The 19,150-nt window shown below is 41.5% G+C and overlaps 1 protein-coding gene across 1 annotated transcript in view; it reads right to left on the reverse strand.

Moving 5' to 3' along the window:
* Positions 1 to 19,150, reverse strand: part of LOC124555979 (inactive phospholipase C-like protein 1) — a 651,563-nt gene that overhangs the window by 170,875 nt on the left and 461,538 nt on the right. The window contains exon 7 of the mRNA XM_047130024.1: positions 17,340 to 17,457. Within this exon, the coding sequence (XP_046985980.1) occupies positions 17,340 to 17,457 (118 nt within the window). The remainder of the gene's footprint in view (positions 1 to 17,339; positions 17,458 to 19,150) is intronic.

Raw genomic sequence — 19,150 nt, forward strand, 5'->3', positions numbered from 1 at the left:
CACATGTAGATTTATTTTGAAGAATTCGGGAGGGCGGGGATGAACAAATGGTATTCATCTTCAAAGGGGCACTTCCTGACTCGCCGAAACGCTCGACACAGTTTCATACTTGCTCGAAAAATCCCGTGACATCTGCCTTGCGCAGCGGTAGTGCAAGGTATAGCCTACGCGAGAAACTGTGAACTATGATAGTCTACTGCTCTGCTTAAAATTTATCAATTTTTTGAAGCACGAGAGGAAATAGCATCAAATTCTATCATCTTACAAACTCTTGTTGAACTGGAACATGTTTGAAACAGAAGTTCTCATACATGTACAGATACCGTGTACATATTTTGCTGCTTTTTAATTAAAGGTAACTTCAAAAGCAGAAAAGATGTCCTTCAAACAACACTACTTGATTCTGAACTCAGACAAATATTTTATTTGACTATGAGAGACTGTAGTGTTTTACTGAGTGGGTTGCAAATAAATTCGGTCACAGTTCACATATTAGAAGACTGGGTAAAAACGTCACCAGCTTTATATCAGCTAATGCTGACATTCAGATGAAACAAGAAGGAAAATTTATCGACAACGATATGTCTAACGAACGAAATAAATCGTATTAAACTGACTGTAATTGTTGTCGCGAGAATAAATACGGTGGCAAGAACTGTCGTGGATATGGAACCAACAGACGTCAGTAGATGGCGGGACGAGCGCAAGCTCGCGAATTGGTCTGAATCGTGATTGCGATCTGTTTATGTATTTGTTGCTGTTGTTAATATGATCCTGGAAGTTATTGCAGTCTGTGCTTCACAGTTGCTCAAGCATGGCACTACGAAAGGGCTGGAGGGGCAACAGTGATACCAGACTGACTGAGAACTAGATGAGGTGGGGTGGAGTAGTGACGGGCAGTAAATTAAGTAGTGTTGCCAACGATGAGAGTCTATACACAATATTTTGGCTTTTGAGGAACTTTTGCCACGTTTAAACTGCATTGTGACTGAATCCGTTTGTATCCGGGACTGAATTGACTTTAAAATTGGACAAATACTCAACACGAGTATTCACATCTACAGGAGACGGTGAAAGTCTCGATGTGTGAAAGTGGTAGGGGAGGGGGCAGTGGCGTACTTCAGTGTTTCGTGCTACAACATTGTCGGTGCTGAGCATGACTTGGTCGAGTACGAGATTGGGTGTATCAGCTGCTGGTTTTACGGAGCCAGTGAGAGCGACGGGAAGACGTCATGCTTGAAAGCGAGAGACACTTTAACATTCTCATGTCAGTATAGAAGCGAAATTTGACATGTACTTCGATAAAAACAGCTGTATTCTCAGGTCCCACGCTAACCTCAACCTCAGAAATCGCAACATATTCAGAAGAAACAGCCAAATATTTGTGACAATGAAGATTTAAATTTCACGGCTGTGCTTTAAGGATGATGGTGATTAAGCATAGTGATACCACAGATGACACGTTTAGTAAGCGAAAAATGTAGAAAAAAAGTTTTGCAAATTCACGTAAATAATTGTTTTGCTTATTTTATTTTATCTCAGTTATCAAAACGCAGACAATAAATTTCAGAACTTTAGAATAGGTAAAATGTTAACTTCTTAAGCAGGTACTTTACGTCAGTAAAACAGTTTGTAAATTTGATTAGTCACAATACGTTAAAAATATTTTTTTTTGCAACAAGTCTCTTAAAAAATAGGGGTCAACTTATAATGAGGGTCGTCTTATACTTGGGTAAATGCGATAATCAATTATTGAAAGAGTTTTAATATGTTTTTACTACATGCCTGCTACATGATGTATTCGTTCGTAAGAGTGTGTTTGGTCTTGTGTGGACGGACGTGAGGAGATGCGAGTTTACAAACCTCCATTGACTGACATAAAAACACATTCATGAAATTATGTTGTAGAAGAATAAGTACTGTCAGAAAAATGTGTTTTGTCTCGTGTGAGAAATATAAGGAATGTTTGATCTAAAAACTCATTCAGTACTACTATTTCAAAAAATGCGGTGGAGTTAATTATAATCTCATCATTTGAAGAATGCGCTACAACAGATTGCGAGCCTGAGAGATTAAGCAGTTCTTCCAAAACACGTAAAATCGAGGTCTCTACCAGCGAGATCATACCCTGTTTTAATTCAAGGATACAGAGCAGCAGCAGCAGCAGCAGCAGCAACTACGACGCCGACAACAAGGGACTGAAGATGAGTATCATTTAACTACTGACTTTTAAAGTGAAAAATGTTGATGCAACTGATCTGCTGCCTGTGTCCTGAATTTATCTAAACCAATTCTATGTCTAGTGTACTTTGACAGAATTGTTAATGAACCTTCAGTTTCGAAGGTTACTCAACAATAATTTTAATTAGACAGTGGGACAGGGTAGTTTAGAAGAGAGAATGAGAAACTACCTCAAAAGTTGGGATGAGTCATTCCATTCCTCTAAAACGCAAGACACAACATAACTATTTGTAGATGGCCAATCATTGAAGTTTTGAAATATCATCTTACTTTGGTTGTATGTATTGTATTACAATACTTTTCTTCTGTGTGTTGTCCATCACAGAGAAAAATCTGAAGGAATAGCGCTTACTAATAAACAACATAACAAGGAAAGTTGCAGATAAGTAAAGTGGCTCCCAAGATGACATTTTGACTTTTTCTGTATGTAATGTGTAAACATTGTATTAACACTCGAAAAATATGGAAGTATCTATGTGTAAAAGTGGTAATGGGATATGTGAGTGACTTTAAGACCTCTTAAGTCATAGAACCCAGCACGTTGTCCTGGACACCAAGTGTTCATCAGAGACGAAGATATCATCAAGAGTTCTCCAGGGAAGTGTCGTAAGACTGTTCTTGTTCTCGACACTCATAAATATTATGTCAGACATGGTGAGTCCCAATCTGCACCCGTCTGCTGCTGATGTTATGGTGTACGTACGGCTCATAGTTAAAAGCTCTGAGGTGGAGTCGCCCCAAAATATATATCACTATAAATTTCTCAATTAACCTAACCTAACCTAACCTAACCTAACCTAACCTAACCTAACCTAACCTAACCTAACCTAACCGTATTGCAGAATTTAAATTATCAGAACGCTTTTCCCATATTTCCCATACGGATTTAAATAATGCCGGTCAACGTTTTTGGAACTGATGGTAGGTGATAGCACGTGATGTTTTTCCAACAGGTAGTAGCTAGTCTTAAGGCTGCGCCTTGACATCCCGCTTAGCCCTATGTAGCGGAGGTTTGTGGGTGTGGTTTCCGCTGAGTACAGCTCTAATGGGCGTCCCGAAGGATCTGGTGTTTCAGCCTAAGGGTGTCCTACCAACTTGCACACAATTTTCACGTTCCACTGGTTACATCAAAAGGGAATGAACGGAAATGCTGAAACTTTGCCATGGAATCCCTGTCTCTGTATATCTCTATTATGTTTTGATACGTCTTTACTCGCCCTTTAGTATTGCTGTTTTTATAGTCCTTTCGACGGTTTTTTTTTTTTTTTTTTTTTTTTTTTTTTTGCCATTGACTATTCTGTCTAATGTTGGAATAAGTTCGCAAATTTCTCGCCAGAGTGCACTGGCAGCGGTAACATATAAAGCTCTATACAGAGCTTTAGTAACCACCTAGCAAGAGTTTCACGAATGATTAGAGGAAAAAGCGCGCGAAGTATGTCCTCTTACTTTAGTTTCCTTGCTCGCTGACTACAGATAACGCGAGTTATTAGCAAATTTCTCTTTGTGAGTGCATTATGCATGAGTTTCGTGGGTTTTACTTTCTTGCGAATAATAGCAGCATAACACGAGTCAGAAAACAACACAATATGAATCCAGAGTGCAATTTATCAGGTAAAATTTTGGAAAGTGCGGTAAGGACGAAAGTGAAGGAACTTGGTGCGCCCAGACTAGATGTAAACATGAATCAAGAACAAAACAGCGTAAATCCAGGCAGGAGTAAACAAGCAATTTTAACAGAGCAGTGTACAATGCAGCAGATTGGCTGTGTGTGTATTGTACCACTCAAAATGCATATTTTTGTAATACACAAGTGTAAATACACTACGTCATCTAAAGTATCTGAACACCCCCAAAATATATGTTTTTTATATTAGGTGCATTTTGCTGCCACCTTCTGCCAGGTACTTCATACTAGCGACCTCAGTAGTCATCAGACAGCGTGAGAGAACAGAACGGGGCGCTCCGCGGAACTCACGACTTCGAACGTGGTTAGGTGATTGGGTGTCATTTGTGTCATACGACTGTACGCGAGATTTCCACACTCCTAAACATCCCTAGGCCTACTGTTTCCGATGTGATAGTGAATCGGAAACGTGAAGGGACACGTATAGCACAAAAGCGTACAGGCCGAACTCGTCTGTTGACTGACAGAGACCACTGACAGTTGAAGAGGGTCGTAATGTGTAATAGGCAGACATCTATCCAGACCATCACAGAGGAATTCCAAACTACATCAGGATCCACTGCAAGTACTATGAAAGTTAGGCGGGAGGTGAGAAAACTTAGATTTAATGGTACAGCGGCTGCTCATAAGCCACACATCACGCTGGTAAATGCCGAACGACGCCTCGTTTGGTGTAAGGAGCGTAAAAATTGGACGATTGAACAATGGACAAACGTTGTGTGGAGTGACGAACCACGGTACACAATGTGGCGATCCGATGAAGGTGTGGGTATAGCGAATGCCCGGTGAGCGTCATCTGCCAGCGTGTGTAGTGTCAACAGTAAAATTCGGAGGCGGTGGTTTTATGGTGTGGTCGTGTTTTTCATGGAGGGGGCTTTCACCCCGCCGGCCGCTGTAGTCGAGCTGTTCAACAATGGGGAACAAGAAGGGGCTTAAAACATCAATGAAGGCCTATGCTGTGTCAATGGCACGAAAAACAACAAGGGGTGCAAGCTCAAATCATATAGCTCGAAGCACTATGGGACTTACCATCTGAGGTCATCAGTCCCCTAGACTTAGATCTACTTAAACCTAACTAACCTAAGGACATCACACACATCCACGCCCGAGGCGGAATTCGAACCTGCGACCGTAGCAGCCGCGTGGTTCCGGACTGAAGCGCCTAGAACCGCTCGGCCACAGAGGCCGGCGCGGAGTGGTTACACGACAATAACATCCCTGTAGTGGACTAGCCTGCACACAGTCCTGACCTGAATCCTATGGATCACCTTTGGGATGTTTTGGAACGCCGACTTTGTGTCGGGCCTCACTGACCGACATCGATACCTCTCGTCAGTGCAGCATTCCGTGAAGAATAGACTGCCATTCCTCAAGACACCTTCCAGCACTTGACTGAACGTATGCCTGTGAGAGTGCATGAAGGCTAAGGGTGGGCCAACACCCTATTGAATTCCAGCATTACCGATGGAGGGTGACACGAGCTTTTAAGTCATTTTCAGCCAGGTGTCCGGATACTTTTGATCACATAGTGTACGACAAATGCGGTCAGTACATTTCCATGGCGGTTGCTCAGGTTTCTCATGTCAATCAGTCACAGCACAAGATCCGTGGCGTCATGGAAACATCACCATTTCACGCGAACTCTTCAGCACCGCGGTTTGAGTGCACAAAACATTTAACGTCTGAGGTTTAGAAATGAAAATACCACAAACTATAAGCATGCAACTAAGCTAACAGACAGCACATTATAAATTTCCTCAAAACGCGTCTTTCAGTACGATCTGGTGTGCTAAATTGTCAGGAAATCTGACGTTGCGGGATGAAAAAGCTATCTATAGATTTTGTCTTGGAGTTAGCTGTTGATGTTATTTAGTAGTTGATTACGAAACAGGAGGAAGATACGGTATTTAAAGTTTCAAATGGCTCTGAGCACTATGGGACTTAACTACTGTGGTCATCAGTCCCCTAGAACTTAGAACTACTTAAACCTAACTAACCTAAGGACATCACACCCGAGGCAGGATTCGAACCTGCGACCGTAGCAGTCGCGCGGTTCCGGACTGCGCGCCTAGAACCGCTAGACCACCGCGGCCGGCATTTAAAGTTTGGCTGGAGTGTAATATTGCCCCCGCCCCCTTTCCTAAAATCTTGGTTATGGTGACAGACTGATCTGTAGCAAAACCTGAGGTCTAGGTTAGTTCAGATTGGTAAATGGGTCAGCGTACCCCAGTATGGAAGTCACGAGCCGCACCTGCGTAGTGTATGCGGAAGTTCTGTAATGTAGTGACTGTAGAAGGATACAGAATGACTTGGACAGAATTTCTATTTGGTGTGATGAATGGCAGCTTGCTTCAATGTGGAAAATTTAAGTTAATGCGGATGAGTAGGAAAAGAATCCTGAAATTTTCAAATTCTGCATTAGTGTTTTTCTGTTTGGCATTGACACACAGATTAAATATCCAAGCATAACGTAGCAAATCAACATGAAATGAGGCCAGCATGTAATGTCAGTTGTTAAAGAGGTAAATGTCCAGCTTTGGTTTGGTAGGAGAATTCTAGAAAAGTGTAGCTCATCTATAAGGGAACCCATTCTTGAATACTGCTCGTGTGGTTGGGATTCCTACCAGTTCAGATTAAAGGAAGACGTTGAAGCAATTCAGAGACTTGCTGCTAGATTTTTTATCGGTAGGTTCAAGCAACATGCAAGCATTACAAAAGTGCTCCGTGAATTGAAATGGGAATGCCTGGAAGGAAGAAGACGTTCTCACAAAACACAATTGAGGAAGTTTAGGCAAATGACATTAGGACAGACAGTCCGATGATTTTGCTGCCATCAATGTCCATGTTGCATAATAACTGCGAAGACAAGACGAGAGAAATTGGGGCTGACGTAAAAAGACATATATACAATCGTTTTTCCCTTGCTCCATTTGCAACTGGAACAGGAAACGGAAAGGTTAGCAGTGGTAAAAAGTTCACTCTGCCAAGTATCATGTAGATGCAGTAAGGACTGAGGATGAGACTGGTATTGGTAGAGGTGTCAGACAGGTGTATTTTTGCTGGCAACACTTTCAAGAAAATACGTGTGCTGAGAAAATACCAGGCAAGGCACTAGGAAAAGCAAGAACTTGCTACAAACAGATGTTAAAGATATTGGTCTAATTTTGCAGATCCATTCCTTTTACCTTCTTATGTACTTTTTTCCAGTCTCTTGGAATTTTTTTGCTGGTTGAGAGATTCCTCATAAGTGCAAGCTAAGTACGGGACCAATGCCGAAAAGTACCGTACTCTCTATAAAAAATAAACCGGGTTTCTATTTGAACCTGGTGTCTTATTTGCTTTCAACTCTTACATTTGCTACTCAGTGTCAGGAATGACTATTTCTGTGTCCTGAAAATGGGAATCTGGGTAACAGTCAAATGATGGTACGTCTGTGCGATCCTCCAGCGTCAATGATTCTTTGAAGGCAGAATTTAAAACTCCAAAATGGTTCAAATGGCTCTGAGCACTATGGGACTTAACAGCTGTGGTCATCAGTCCCCTAGAACTTAGAACGACTTAAACCTAACTAACCTAAGGACATCACACAACACCCAGTCATCATGAGGCAGAGAAAATCCCTGACCCAGCCGGGAATCGAACCCGGGAACCCGGGCGCGGGAAGCGAGAACGCTACCGCACGACCACGAGCTGCGGACTTTAAAACTCCATTTTTCCTTTTGCTGTCTTCTATTACCAAACTGGTTGCTGAGTGTCTGAATAGAACCTTTCTCCTCGCTCACAAGCAATCTCTTGAATGCGAGGTTGCAAGATCAATTTCAAATGAGGCTCATTTGAAGGAGACGAGTTAACAATTATGACAGGAAAAATATTAGCTGCTTAGCTGCTAATGACTCACCGTGTTCATCAGGAAAGCGACAGAAAATGAGTGTCCGGGAGGTACAGAGATCAATCTTCTTTGGGATGTATGTATTGCACTTCAGAAAATGAACGCCGTCGACATTCATTCAAGAAACGTTCAAAACAAACTAAAAACTTGCATCATGAACACCGAATGGAAAGTGGCGCGCCACAGTGATTACAAAAGTTCTCGCCATCAACATCGAAGGCGAACTCCTTGAGAGTTACGAATCGTGCAGGAATTTCAGCAAGGCATCCGCTCTTAAAGATTGCAAGTAGCAGTCTATTGGTGTAACGGGGTGATGAGAACTGATTGAATGTGACGACATGCAACTGAATGCGAAACAGTCTGTCGTGGAGCTTATCGTGAAACTGGCAATCCTTGAAGGTGTAGCTGCAGATAGTACAGGAGTATGTTTTACAGACACGGATAAAACAAAAATCCAGAGGCTGAATTTTTCCAATGGTTCCTGGTGGTATGAACTGCAATGTCACATACTTTTCAGGAGGGATAGTTTGCTCTAAAGGAGTAGGATTTTTATACACGGACCTAGAATAAAGCAAAAGCAAGTAATTTTGACCAGCTACTGGCCAAAGAACTGCTCATACCATAGCTGTCGCTCTCTTACACCCATCTCCACACGCTTGCTTGCTGTAAGGTAAATATTCCTTATTGTCCTTGCAAGATCACGCACACGAGAAAGAATCATAGAGGTAGAGCACCTCCACCATCCCGCAGCACAATAAATAAATTTCCAGCCAATTTACCATCGAGATTAACAGTCAGCATAACTGTATATGAATACGTTAAGGCATTTGTGTTAGTTTATCTTGATACAACTTTCTCAGTACCTCTAAATTCCAGGGTTCCTTTCATACGTAATTACTCTTCAAATCCCAATTGATCGGAGTTGAAAAGAAATTCCTTACTGAACGATGGTATAAGTTTGTCTATCACATCTACAAATTTTCTGGCCGACTCCTCAGTTTTCTGTGCATCATCAAGTTGACGCTTTGTTTGAAATTTTGTTACCTTACGTCTTCTAAGTGTGCAAAACTGTTTGAAGCTGTGCAGTCATATACCACTTTCCTTGAAATCACTGTAATCTACGTCGCGTGCAGTTTGGTGTGCATAACATAATAGGTTATTGTCACCCACATCCTATAAATTGAATCAAGCATCCCTGAAATGCACAAACACCAGTTTTTGTAACAAGTGCGCCTTGCCCTACCTTGGAAATTGTTAGTTTTTCTTATGCACTACACGGTCACATTGCTGCGGACTTATTCGAAATCTGTTCATAATTGCTTTTTTACTATGCTGCAGATGATCTTCCATGTATGAAATTATATTTAGTACCAGCTCATTGCCGGCCGAAGTGGCCGTGCGGTTAAAGGCGCTGCAGTCTGGAACCGCAAGACCGCTACGGTCGCAGGTTCGAATCCTGCCTCGGACATGGATGTTTGTGATGTCCTTAGGTTAGTTAGGTTTAACTAGTTCTAAGTTCTAGGGGACTAATGACCTCAGCAGTTGAGTCCCATAGTGCTCAGAGCCATTTGAACCAGCTCATTGGACAACGATTGTTCTTTACTTCTTTTCACTGGACACGGGATTTTTGGCTCCTTGTCAGACATGGATTATGAACTACATGGCTAGACACTTATCACTTTCACTTGTAGCGCGTAGTGTTATCATTGCATATCTCACGTGCATAGTCCATACAGTCGAGCGTATACGACACCACACATTCCACTGACTCATCTTGCAGAAACACTAATATTTCATCTGCCACTTCTTTCTCACTCTGTAAAATTCCTTGGGTTCCTTAAACAAAGCAAACATTGCATTATATCTACAACAACAGCTCCCAAAGTTGATTGATGAATCAACTTTGGGAGCTGTTGTTGTAGATATAATGCAATGTCTGCTTTGTTTATCGTTGCCATTGCTCAGCTTTGTATCAACACCACTAACACTGTAGCACTGCTGTGAGTTATTCGTTCACTAAGCAGTTCAACTACGCTCCATAGCCGCATGCTGTGTTCACCATTGGATGCCTCCAATCCCGGCCTCTATTGTCATTAGCAGTCAGTATTGTGGTTGCATGGTAGACAATATGTGGGGATTTGAATGCATCACTGGCCTTTTGCGACCTCGCACTCAAGGGGTTTCTTTTTAGTGGGTCACAAATTTCTCGGATTCACGGCAAGGCCTTTCTCTAACATGTAAGAGTGGAAATTGTTTCACACATCGATTATTTTATAGCTTCACGAATTTCTACCAACTTTTGTCTGTCAACATTTCTGCGCTATTTTTCGAACCAAGAATGCAACAATCCTTCTCAGAATTTCCAAATTTTCTTATTAAACTACGGTGGGTCTTTCTCGTCCTTAATCCATTGACTCAGCACATACACTGATGGGAAAAAAATCACAACATCAAAAAATAATTAATGTAGCGTAATGAAGTTCCACAAATACATTTGTCTGGGAAATATATTTACGTGACTAACATTACAAGATCACAGGTTAATGTAAATGCGAGATAAGCAACTGTGGTGCATTAATAACCTGTATAACTGCCAGAATATTGAATCCGCATTGTGTTGTACAGGTGACAGATGTCAGTTTGTGGGATGGAGTTCCATACCTGTTGCACTTGGCCGGCCAAGGAAACATGTTGACACTCCATAGAACGCATTGGGTTACAACAGTAGTATGCTGGCACCCTTATCTGTTGGAAAACACCCCCTGGAATGCTGTTCATGAATGGCAGCGCAGCAAGTCGAATCACCAGATTATGAACAAATTTGCAGTCGGGGTGCTTGGGATAACCTTGAGAGTGCTGCTGATGTCATATGAAATCGCACCCCAGATCATAACTCTAGTTATAGGCCCAGTGTGTCCATCAAGCAGACAAGTTGGCTGAGAGCCCTCAGCTAGCCTCCTCCTAACCAACTCACGGTCATCACTGGCACAGAGACTGAGCCAGCTCTCATCAGAGACCACAGCAGACTTTCACACTGTCCTCCAATGAGCTCTCGCCTGACACCAATGAAGTCATAAATGGCGGTGGTTTGGGGTCAGTGGAATGCTCGCAACAGGGCGCCTGGCTCGGAGCTGTTCTTGAAGTAATCAATTCGTACCACTTTGTTGTGTGACTGAGATGTAAACTGCTGCTCAAATTGCTGCTGCAGATGCAGTGCGATGCGCCAGAGCTATGCGCCGAACGTGATGGTCTCCCCCTCTCAGTGGTGCCACATGGCCATTTGGAGCCCTGTCTTCTTGCGGCTGTACTTTCCCAAGACCACCGCTGACAGAAATTATGTACAGTGGCTACATTCCTGCCAAGTCTTTCTGCAGCATCACAGAAGGAACATCGAGCTTCTCTTAGCTTTATTACATTGCCCCATTCAACCTTATTAAGGTGTTTATAATGGCGTCTATGTCGCCTGAAAGGCATTCTTGACTAACATTTCACAACGCCCAGTCTCAAATATAAGTAATGCTCAGGAGCGTCCCAGCATGTATTTGCAGCAAACCCGACTTGCATCATCCAGTGACGCTACTAGTATCACTTTTGTGCGACTGGTGCAAAATTTGAATGGACATCATCTTTCAGATGTAGAAACACGCCTACTAGCAGTCGTTTATGCATCGTGGCCGAGCAGTTCTGGGCACTTCAGTCCAGAACCGCGCTGCTGCTACGGTCGCAGGTTCGAATCCTGTCTCGGCCATGGATGTATGTGATGTCCTTAGTTTAATTAGGTTTAAGTAGTTATAAGTCTAGGGGACTGATGACCTCAGATGTTAAGTCCCTTAGTGCTCAGAGCCATTTGAACCATTTTGTCGTTTATGTAACACAGCTCCTTACTGGTACCTCGATTTCTTTTCCGTCAGTGTACTTCTTCAGATCCTGATTTACATTCAGTTTAAAATTTTCCCATAATTCCTCTATGTCCGTCGTATTGGAACTAAATGACGTCCATACATTGTCGAAGTAGGATGTTAGGAACAGCTTATCTGCCCTTTCTAGCATAAAAACTCTCCTAATCTTCTTGATGGACCTATTAACTTGTGTAATCATCATTACAGTGATGAATTCGTGATCAATAATCCCTGTCTCTATACTGACACTATCGATAAAGTCAGGCATGTTTCTAGCTGCAAGGTCTAAATTATCTCCATTGTGTTTAGGTTGTGCGAAGTAGCTGTTCAAAACTATTTTCTGTGAAAATGTCCAGAACTATTTCACAAGACTATCTGCCGATATCACCTGCAATGAATCTACAGGGTAGTCCATTGATCGTGACCGGGCCAAATATCTCACGAAATAAGCGTCATACGAAAAAACTACAAAGAACGAAACTTGTCTAGCTTGAAGGGGGAAACCACATGGCGTTATGGTTGGCCCGCTAGATGGTGCTGCCATAGGTCAAAAGGATATCAACTGCGTTTCTTAAAATAGGAACCCCCATTTTTATTACATATTCGTGTAATACGTAAAGAAATATGAATGTTTTAGTTGGACCGCTTTTCTCGCTTTGTGATAGATGGCCCTGTAGTAGTCACAAACATATGGCTGACAATTTTAGACGACCAGTCGGTAACAGGTAGGTTTTTTAAATTAAAATACAGAATGTAGGTACGTTTTAACATTTTATTTCGGTTGCTCTAATGTGATACATGTCCCTTTGTGAACTTATTTCTGAGAACGCATGCTGCTACAGCGTGATTACCTGTAAATACCACATTAATGCGATAAATGCTCAAAATGATGTCCGTCAACCTCAATGCATTTGGCAATACGTGTAACGACATTCCTCTCAACAGCGAGTAGTTCGCCTTCCGTAATGTTCTCACATGCATTTGGCAATACGTGTAACGACATTCCTCTCAACAGCGAGTAGTTCGCCTTCCGTAATGTTTCCACATGCATTGACAATGCGCTGACGCATGTTGTCAGGCGTTGTCGGTGGATCACGATAGCAAATATCCTTCAAATTTCCCCACAGAAAGAAACCCGAGGACGTCAGATCCGGGGAACGTGCGGGCCATGGTATGGTGCTTCGACGACCAAATCACCTGTCATGAAATATGCTATTCAGTACCGGTTCAACCGCACGTGAGCTATGGTGCCGGACATCCATCAAGTTGGAAGTACATCGCCATTCTGTCATGCAGTGACACATCTTGTAGTAACATCGGTAGAACATTACGTAGGAAATCAGCATACATTGCACCATTTAAATTGCCATCGATGAAATGGGGGCCAATTATCCTTCCTCCCATAATGCCGCACCATACATTAACCCGCCAAGGTCGCTGATGTTCCACTTGTCGCAGCCATCGTGGATTTTCCGTTGCCCAATAGTGCATATTATGCCGGTTTACGTTACCGCTGTTCGTGAATGACGCTTCGTCGCTAAATAGAATACGTGCAAAAAACCTGTCATCGTCCCGTAATTTCTCTTGTGCCCAGTGCAGAACTGTACACGACGTTCAAAGTCGTTGCCATGCAATTCCTCGTACATAGAAATATTGTACGGGTGCAATCGATGTTGATGTAGCATTCTCAACACCGACGTTTTTGAGATTCTCGATTCTCGCGCAGTTTGTCTGCTACTGATGTCCGGATTAGCCGCGACAGCAGCTAAAACACCTACTTGGGCATCATTTGTTGCAGGTCGTGGTTGACGTTTCACATGTGGCTGAACACTTTCTGCTTCCTTAAATAACGTAACTATCCAGCGAACGGTCCGGACACTTGGATGATGTCGTCCAGGATACCGAGCAGCATACATAGCATGCCCGTTGGGCATTTTGATCACAATAGCCATACATCAACACGATATCGACCTTCTCCGCAATTGATAAACGGTCGATTTTAACACGGGTAATGTATCACGCAGCGAATACAGTCCGCACTGGCGGAATTTTACGTGATACCACGTAATTATACGTTTGTGACTATTACAGCGCCATCTATCACAAAGCGAAAGAAGTGGTCCAACTAAAACATTCATATTTCTTTACGTACTACACGAATATGTAATAAAAAATGGGGGTTCCTATTCAAAGAAACGCAGTTGATATCCGTTTGACCTGTGGCAGCGCCATCTAGCGGGCCAACCACAGCGCCATCTGGTTTCTCCCTTCAAACTAGACGAGTTTCGTTCTTTGTAGGTTTTTCGTTTGATGCTTATTTCGTGAGATATTTGGCCCGGTCACTATCAATGGATCACACTGTATAGACGTTCCAGTCTATGTTAGATTAAAGTTACCTCCAACTAATATTGCACTATTGGGGTACTTCTGTGTTATTGAGCGTAGACGTTCTTTGAATGATTTTGCTACTATTATGACAGGAATGATTGGCCGGTAAAAGAATCCAATGAATAACCTGAGTTCACCTGGACCAGTTATTTATGCCGACATAACTTTGCAGTGAGGTTCAATTTTGACGTCGGTAGACATTTTTGTCAGTTACAATTAACACTCTCCATCCAGTGATCTCTAACCCGTGTCGTTGAATTATGTTCCATCACTCACTAAATATTTCAAAGCTTTCTACCTTAGGTTTCATCTAGGTCTTGGTTCCAAGGTTAACTTGAATGTGACAGCTTTCTCCTTCGGGATGGTAAAGCTAAAGCCCTGACAACTGAAGTGTCTTTACTAACAAGGGAGCCTCCCCATCGCACCCCCCCCCCCCCCCCCCCCTCAGATTTAGTTATAAGTTGGCACAGTGAATAGGCCTTGAAAAACTGAACACAGATCAATCGAGAAAACAGGAAGAAGTTATGTGGAACCGTGAAAAAAATTTGTAAAATATACAAACCGAGTAGTCCATATGCAAGATAGGCAACATCAAGGAGTGTGCGAGCTCAGTAGCGCCGTGGTCCCGTGGTTAGCGTAACTGCAGAACGTGAGGTCCTTGCTTCAAGTCTTCCCTCGACTTAAAATTTTACTTGCTTTATTTTCGCAAAGTTATGATCCGTCCGTTCGTTCATTGACGTTTCTGTTCACTGCAATAAGTTTAGTGTCTGTGTTTTGCGACCGCACCGCAAAACCGTGCGATTAGTAGACGAAAGGACGTGCCTCTCCAATGGGAACCGAAAACATTTGATCGAAAGGTCATAGGTCAACCGATTCCTCCACGGGAAAACACGTCTGATACATGCTACACGACACTGGTGACGGCATGTGCGTCACACGACAGGAATATGTTGTCGACCCACCTAACTTGTACACTTAGCGAATGGGTAAAAAGATTCTTCTACCTTGCCCGATTTAGGTTTTCTTGTAGATGTGATAATCACTCCCAAAATAGTGATGAAAACGTAAGAGTTTGTCACATAAACTGAAAATAAAAAATTAAAATTTTCACACGAAGGTAGACTTGAACCTAGGACCTCTCGTTCCGTAGCTGCTCTCGCTAACCACGGGACCACGGAGCAACTTGCATCTTAGTGCCCCTGATGTTACTCATCTTGGCATGGACTACTCAGTTTGTATATTTTAATCATTTTTTTCATAGTTACACACAACTTCTTCCTGTTTTCTCGATTGATCTGTGTTCAGTTTTTCAAGGTCTATCCACTGTGCCAACTTATAACTAAATCTGAGGGGGATGCGATGGGGAGGTTCCCTTGTAAGTACCCAATCAGATTTCACTCTCTGTGAATCGATTGATGTGCATTCATCAGAGGACCTCAGACTATCACCTAGCCTAAAAAACCTAATGCACTCTAAAAACACTCTGCTACCAGAGTACCTGCTTCCCTTATGTTCTGCACCCTTGACATATCAAAGGGAATCCTGAAGTTTTCCACACCATAACGCAGGTCCAGAAATATGCAGCCAAAACCGTCACAGAATCATCCAAAGGAACCCCATCAGTTCTGTGTATGATACTGTGAATTTTAGCCTCTGCTAGCAGCCCACAAGGAAGACCAGTAATTTCGCCACTTTCACCTGCTGCATTTATGAACTAAGGATGGTCTCAGAACCCAAGAGACAGACATCACTGGTACCAACATGAACCTGAACTTGCAGTCGATAGCACCCTCGAAGAGAAGACAAGGATGGGTTAGGGAAAGTTAAAAAGGAAGAGCACGTCATTCAGACCTGACTTAACATCTTTTTCATCCATAATCTGCGAGTTATCTGACAGGGTGTGGTGGAGGGTACTTTGTGTACCAGTTTTTGTCAAGTCAGTATAGGATTTTAATTTCTAATTCATTGAATGCATCCCTCAGGGCCTTCCTTATGCTAATTTTGGTTTCATTAACATTTGTTTATCTGTGAGGCTTTGGCTGCATTTAACTTGGCAGTGCAGCTATCTCTGCTTTGTTAGCAGCTTTTTAATATGGCTGTAAATTTTCGGTGGTTCTTTTACATAACTCACAACTTTGCTCGGCATATATCAGTCTAAAGCATATTGTACAATGCTCTTGAACTTTGTCCATTGATACTGAACATAGTCAGTGCTGGAGATGAAATTTTCGTGTAAACCTGTCTGGTACTCTGAAATACGTTTCTTGTTACACTTGCTATGCAGAGAGGTCTTCCTACCTTTCTTTTTGTTCCTATTCATGGCAATATTCTGTGATTCTGTAATGTCTCTATGATCACTGATTCCCTGTTCTACACGAAGTCAAAAAGTTTGTGTGTCTTTGCCATCACTTGGATGAGAAGAGCCCCACGAGGGGGATGAAGGTGTTTGTGTTTATTATTTTGATCCAGTTTGTGAATGGGGTAACCCTTCTCAATGGCAAACAATGAATTTTTCATCGATAAATAGCAGTACAGAGCATGTGGTAAATAATTAATAGTGAACAAATCTACGAGTGTATAGCTTTGCAGTTTCTGTGTTGCATATTTATCAGTAAAACTACAGCTTTACGGCTTCTGTGGTACATGTTCATCAGGATTAGTTCTCTCCCCATGTTGTCAAACCTTGTCAGTGGCAGAAGAAAACATTCAGTGGGTGTAAGTGTATGTAGATTACTATTTCTTAAGTACATATAGATCAATGTTGTTTTTAAGACGAATTATGAGATATGTGCTGAATTAAACATCTGCATAATATGATGTATCTACAATCTATTACACATAATGTGTCAACAGAGACACATGCTGTATTGTATGAGTTATCTGCAGTGTCCACATACAGAGTCATTATGTTTACATCCCTTTACATTTATCCCAAGCCTCACTCTATCCCCTGAAGAATCTCTCTCTCTCTCTCTCTCTCCCGTTTGTCATAAAAGTTTTATTCATATCCGCCTATTCTTACAGAATGAGTTTTATGCCTGTTTCCATTCACCTAGATTTTATGATACAGTGATTCTTATGAGATCCAGTGTTTTGTAAACAGACATTTTTCTGTGCTACGCTTGATACTTTCGAGAGTTTCTATGTAAACAAAAGTAATACTACAACTGTAAACAATTGGGAAATATAGGATATCAGAAACATAGATATTGTTCTAGAGATTATTTGGATCACTTACGGTGTTGAGAGAAAACCAAACTCTCTGAAGACTTCCAAACAATCTTGGAAGAGAACCTTTGTTTCTTCATAATTTTCTGGACTGGCAGTCTGTTCTAGTGAAGTATTCCAACAGTCAACTGTAAAGGTAATACGTTTTTAATTACATTCAAGTAAATATAAATATAATGTCTTAGAGCTATAAATGCAAGGAGAATTGACTTCTAAACATGTCTATAACTTCAGTGTATGCTGCTGTTACAGCAGATCTAGAATCTACAAAATACTTTTATAAATATAGAAACTACTTTTATACCATGAAGATTTTAGTAATTCACAACGAGATGATTTGTTATACAGTTACCTACCAAATGGAAATGAGTCATATGCATACATTACATAACAAAATGCTAATGCAAATATCTAAAATTTGTATAACAATCTTGCATATTTAAAACAAAAACCTTCCATAATAGATGAGCAGACGTTATCATTGTGCTTCATGGGGATTATACCTGGACTTAAAACAGACAGTATTTATATTGTGTGGATGGTGTGGACACGACAGTGGATTACTTTTGAATTACTGCTGGCATTAAGCTGGATTTCATGAACCTGTTAGATAGTTTGATTCACTAGATTAGATTAGTATTTATTTTTCATTCCAAAAATCCACAGTGAGGATGTTCTTAAGGCTGTAGAACACATCATGCAACAAGAAAACAATAAATAGAAAACGTTATAAATGTTTACATAGAAAAAAGATGTGCTAATATATCTTTCATAGATCCAAAGCGAAATGGTCCTCATGGAAATGGAATAAAAAGTGTCAAATGCATTTTCATTCAAAAGGCAAGAATAAATCTGTTAAAAACATGTAAAAGTACAATACACTGAGGTACACACGATAGTTCTTAGGCTATTGTAGCCACACATCATCAAAGAGAAAAAACAGATTACGCCACTTATTTACATTGATGACATTACTGCACAGAAAATGTACTGAAGTCAGATGTTTTGTAATACCCACATTGTCTGATACTATCAATAATATATACACATCAGCCAGTTCTACTAAGAAATTGATCAATGATATAGAAGGAGCTGGCTACCAATAAATAGTTTTGGCTGCTCTGAAACTGAACTGTATTAGTGGTTAATTTTATTATGGCTGTTGACAAGTTATTGGAAACGTGTGGTGTGTTCCAGAATAATGGACACCCTTCTGGACCAAAGTGAATGACTTTAAATGTTTTTGAACATTATTCTTATTTATAGTACTGATTCCATTAACTGCTCTGTTCGTTTGAGAAAGAGGTATAATGTAAATGACAAATTAAATTAACAAGTAAATACACTCTCCAAGCACATTAATGTGACCACCTGTCATTACCCTGAATAACCACCTTCTGCAGCATGAGACATGCAGGAAGAAAGTCAATGAGGTTCTGGAGGGTACCAACAGGGATGTGGAACCATGCCGATTACACTGCCATGGCCAGCTGTGTTAGGTTTCTCAGTTGAGGATCCATGCCTCGCACAGCCCAACCGAGGTGGCCCCACGGATTCTCGATTGAGTTTAAATCTGGGGAGTTTGGTGCCCAGGGGAATAGAATAAACTCATCCTAGGGCTCTTCGAACCAAAAATTACACCGTATGCTGTGTGATGTGTTCCACTGTCCTGCTAGTATATTCCATCGTGCCGAGGAAAAACAAACTGCTTGCAGGGGTGGAAATGGTCCCCAATGATAGATGCATACTTGTGTTGAATCATTATACAGTACAGAATAACTAGATCACCCAGGGAATGCCACGAAACATTATCCAGACTAT

The sequence above is a fragment of the Schistocerca americana genome, chromosome X (assembly GCF_021461395.2).
Source record: "Schistocerca americana isolate TAMUIC-IGC-003095 chromosome X, iqSchAmer2.1, whole genome shotgun sequence".
Taxonomy (NCBI): Eukaryota; Metazoa; Arthropoda; class Insecta; order Orthoptera; family Acrididae; genus Schistocerca; species Schistocerca americana.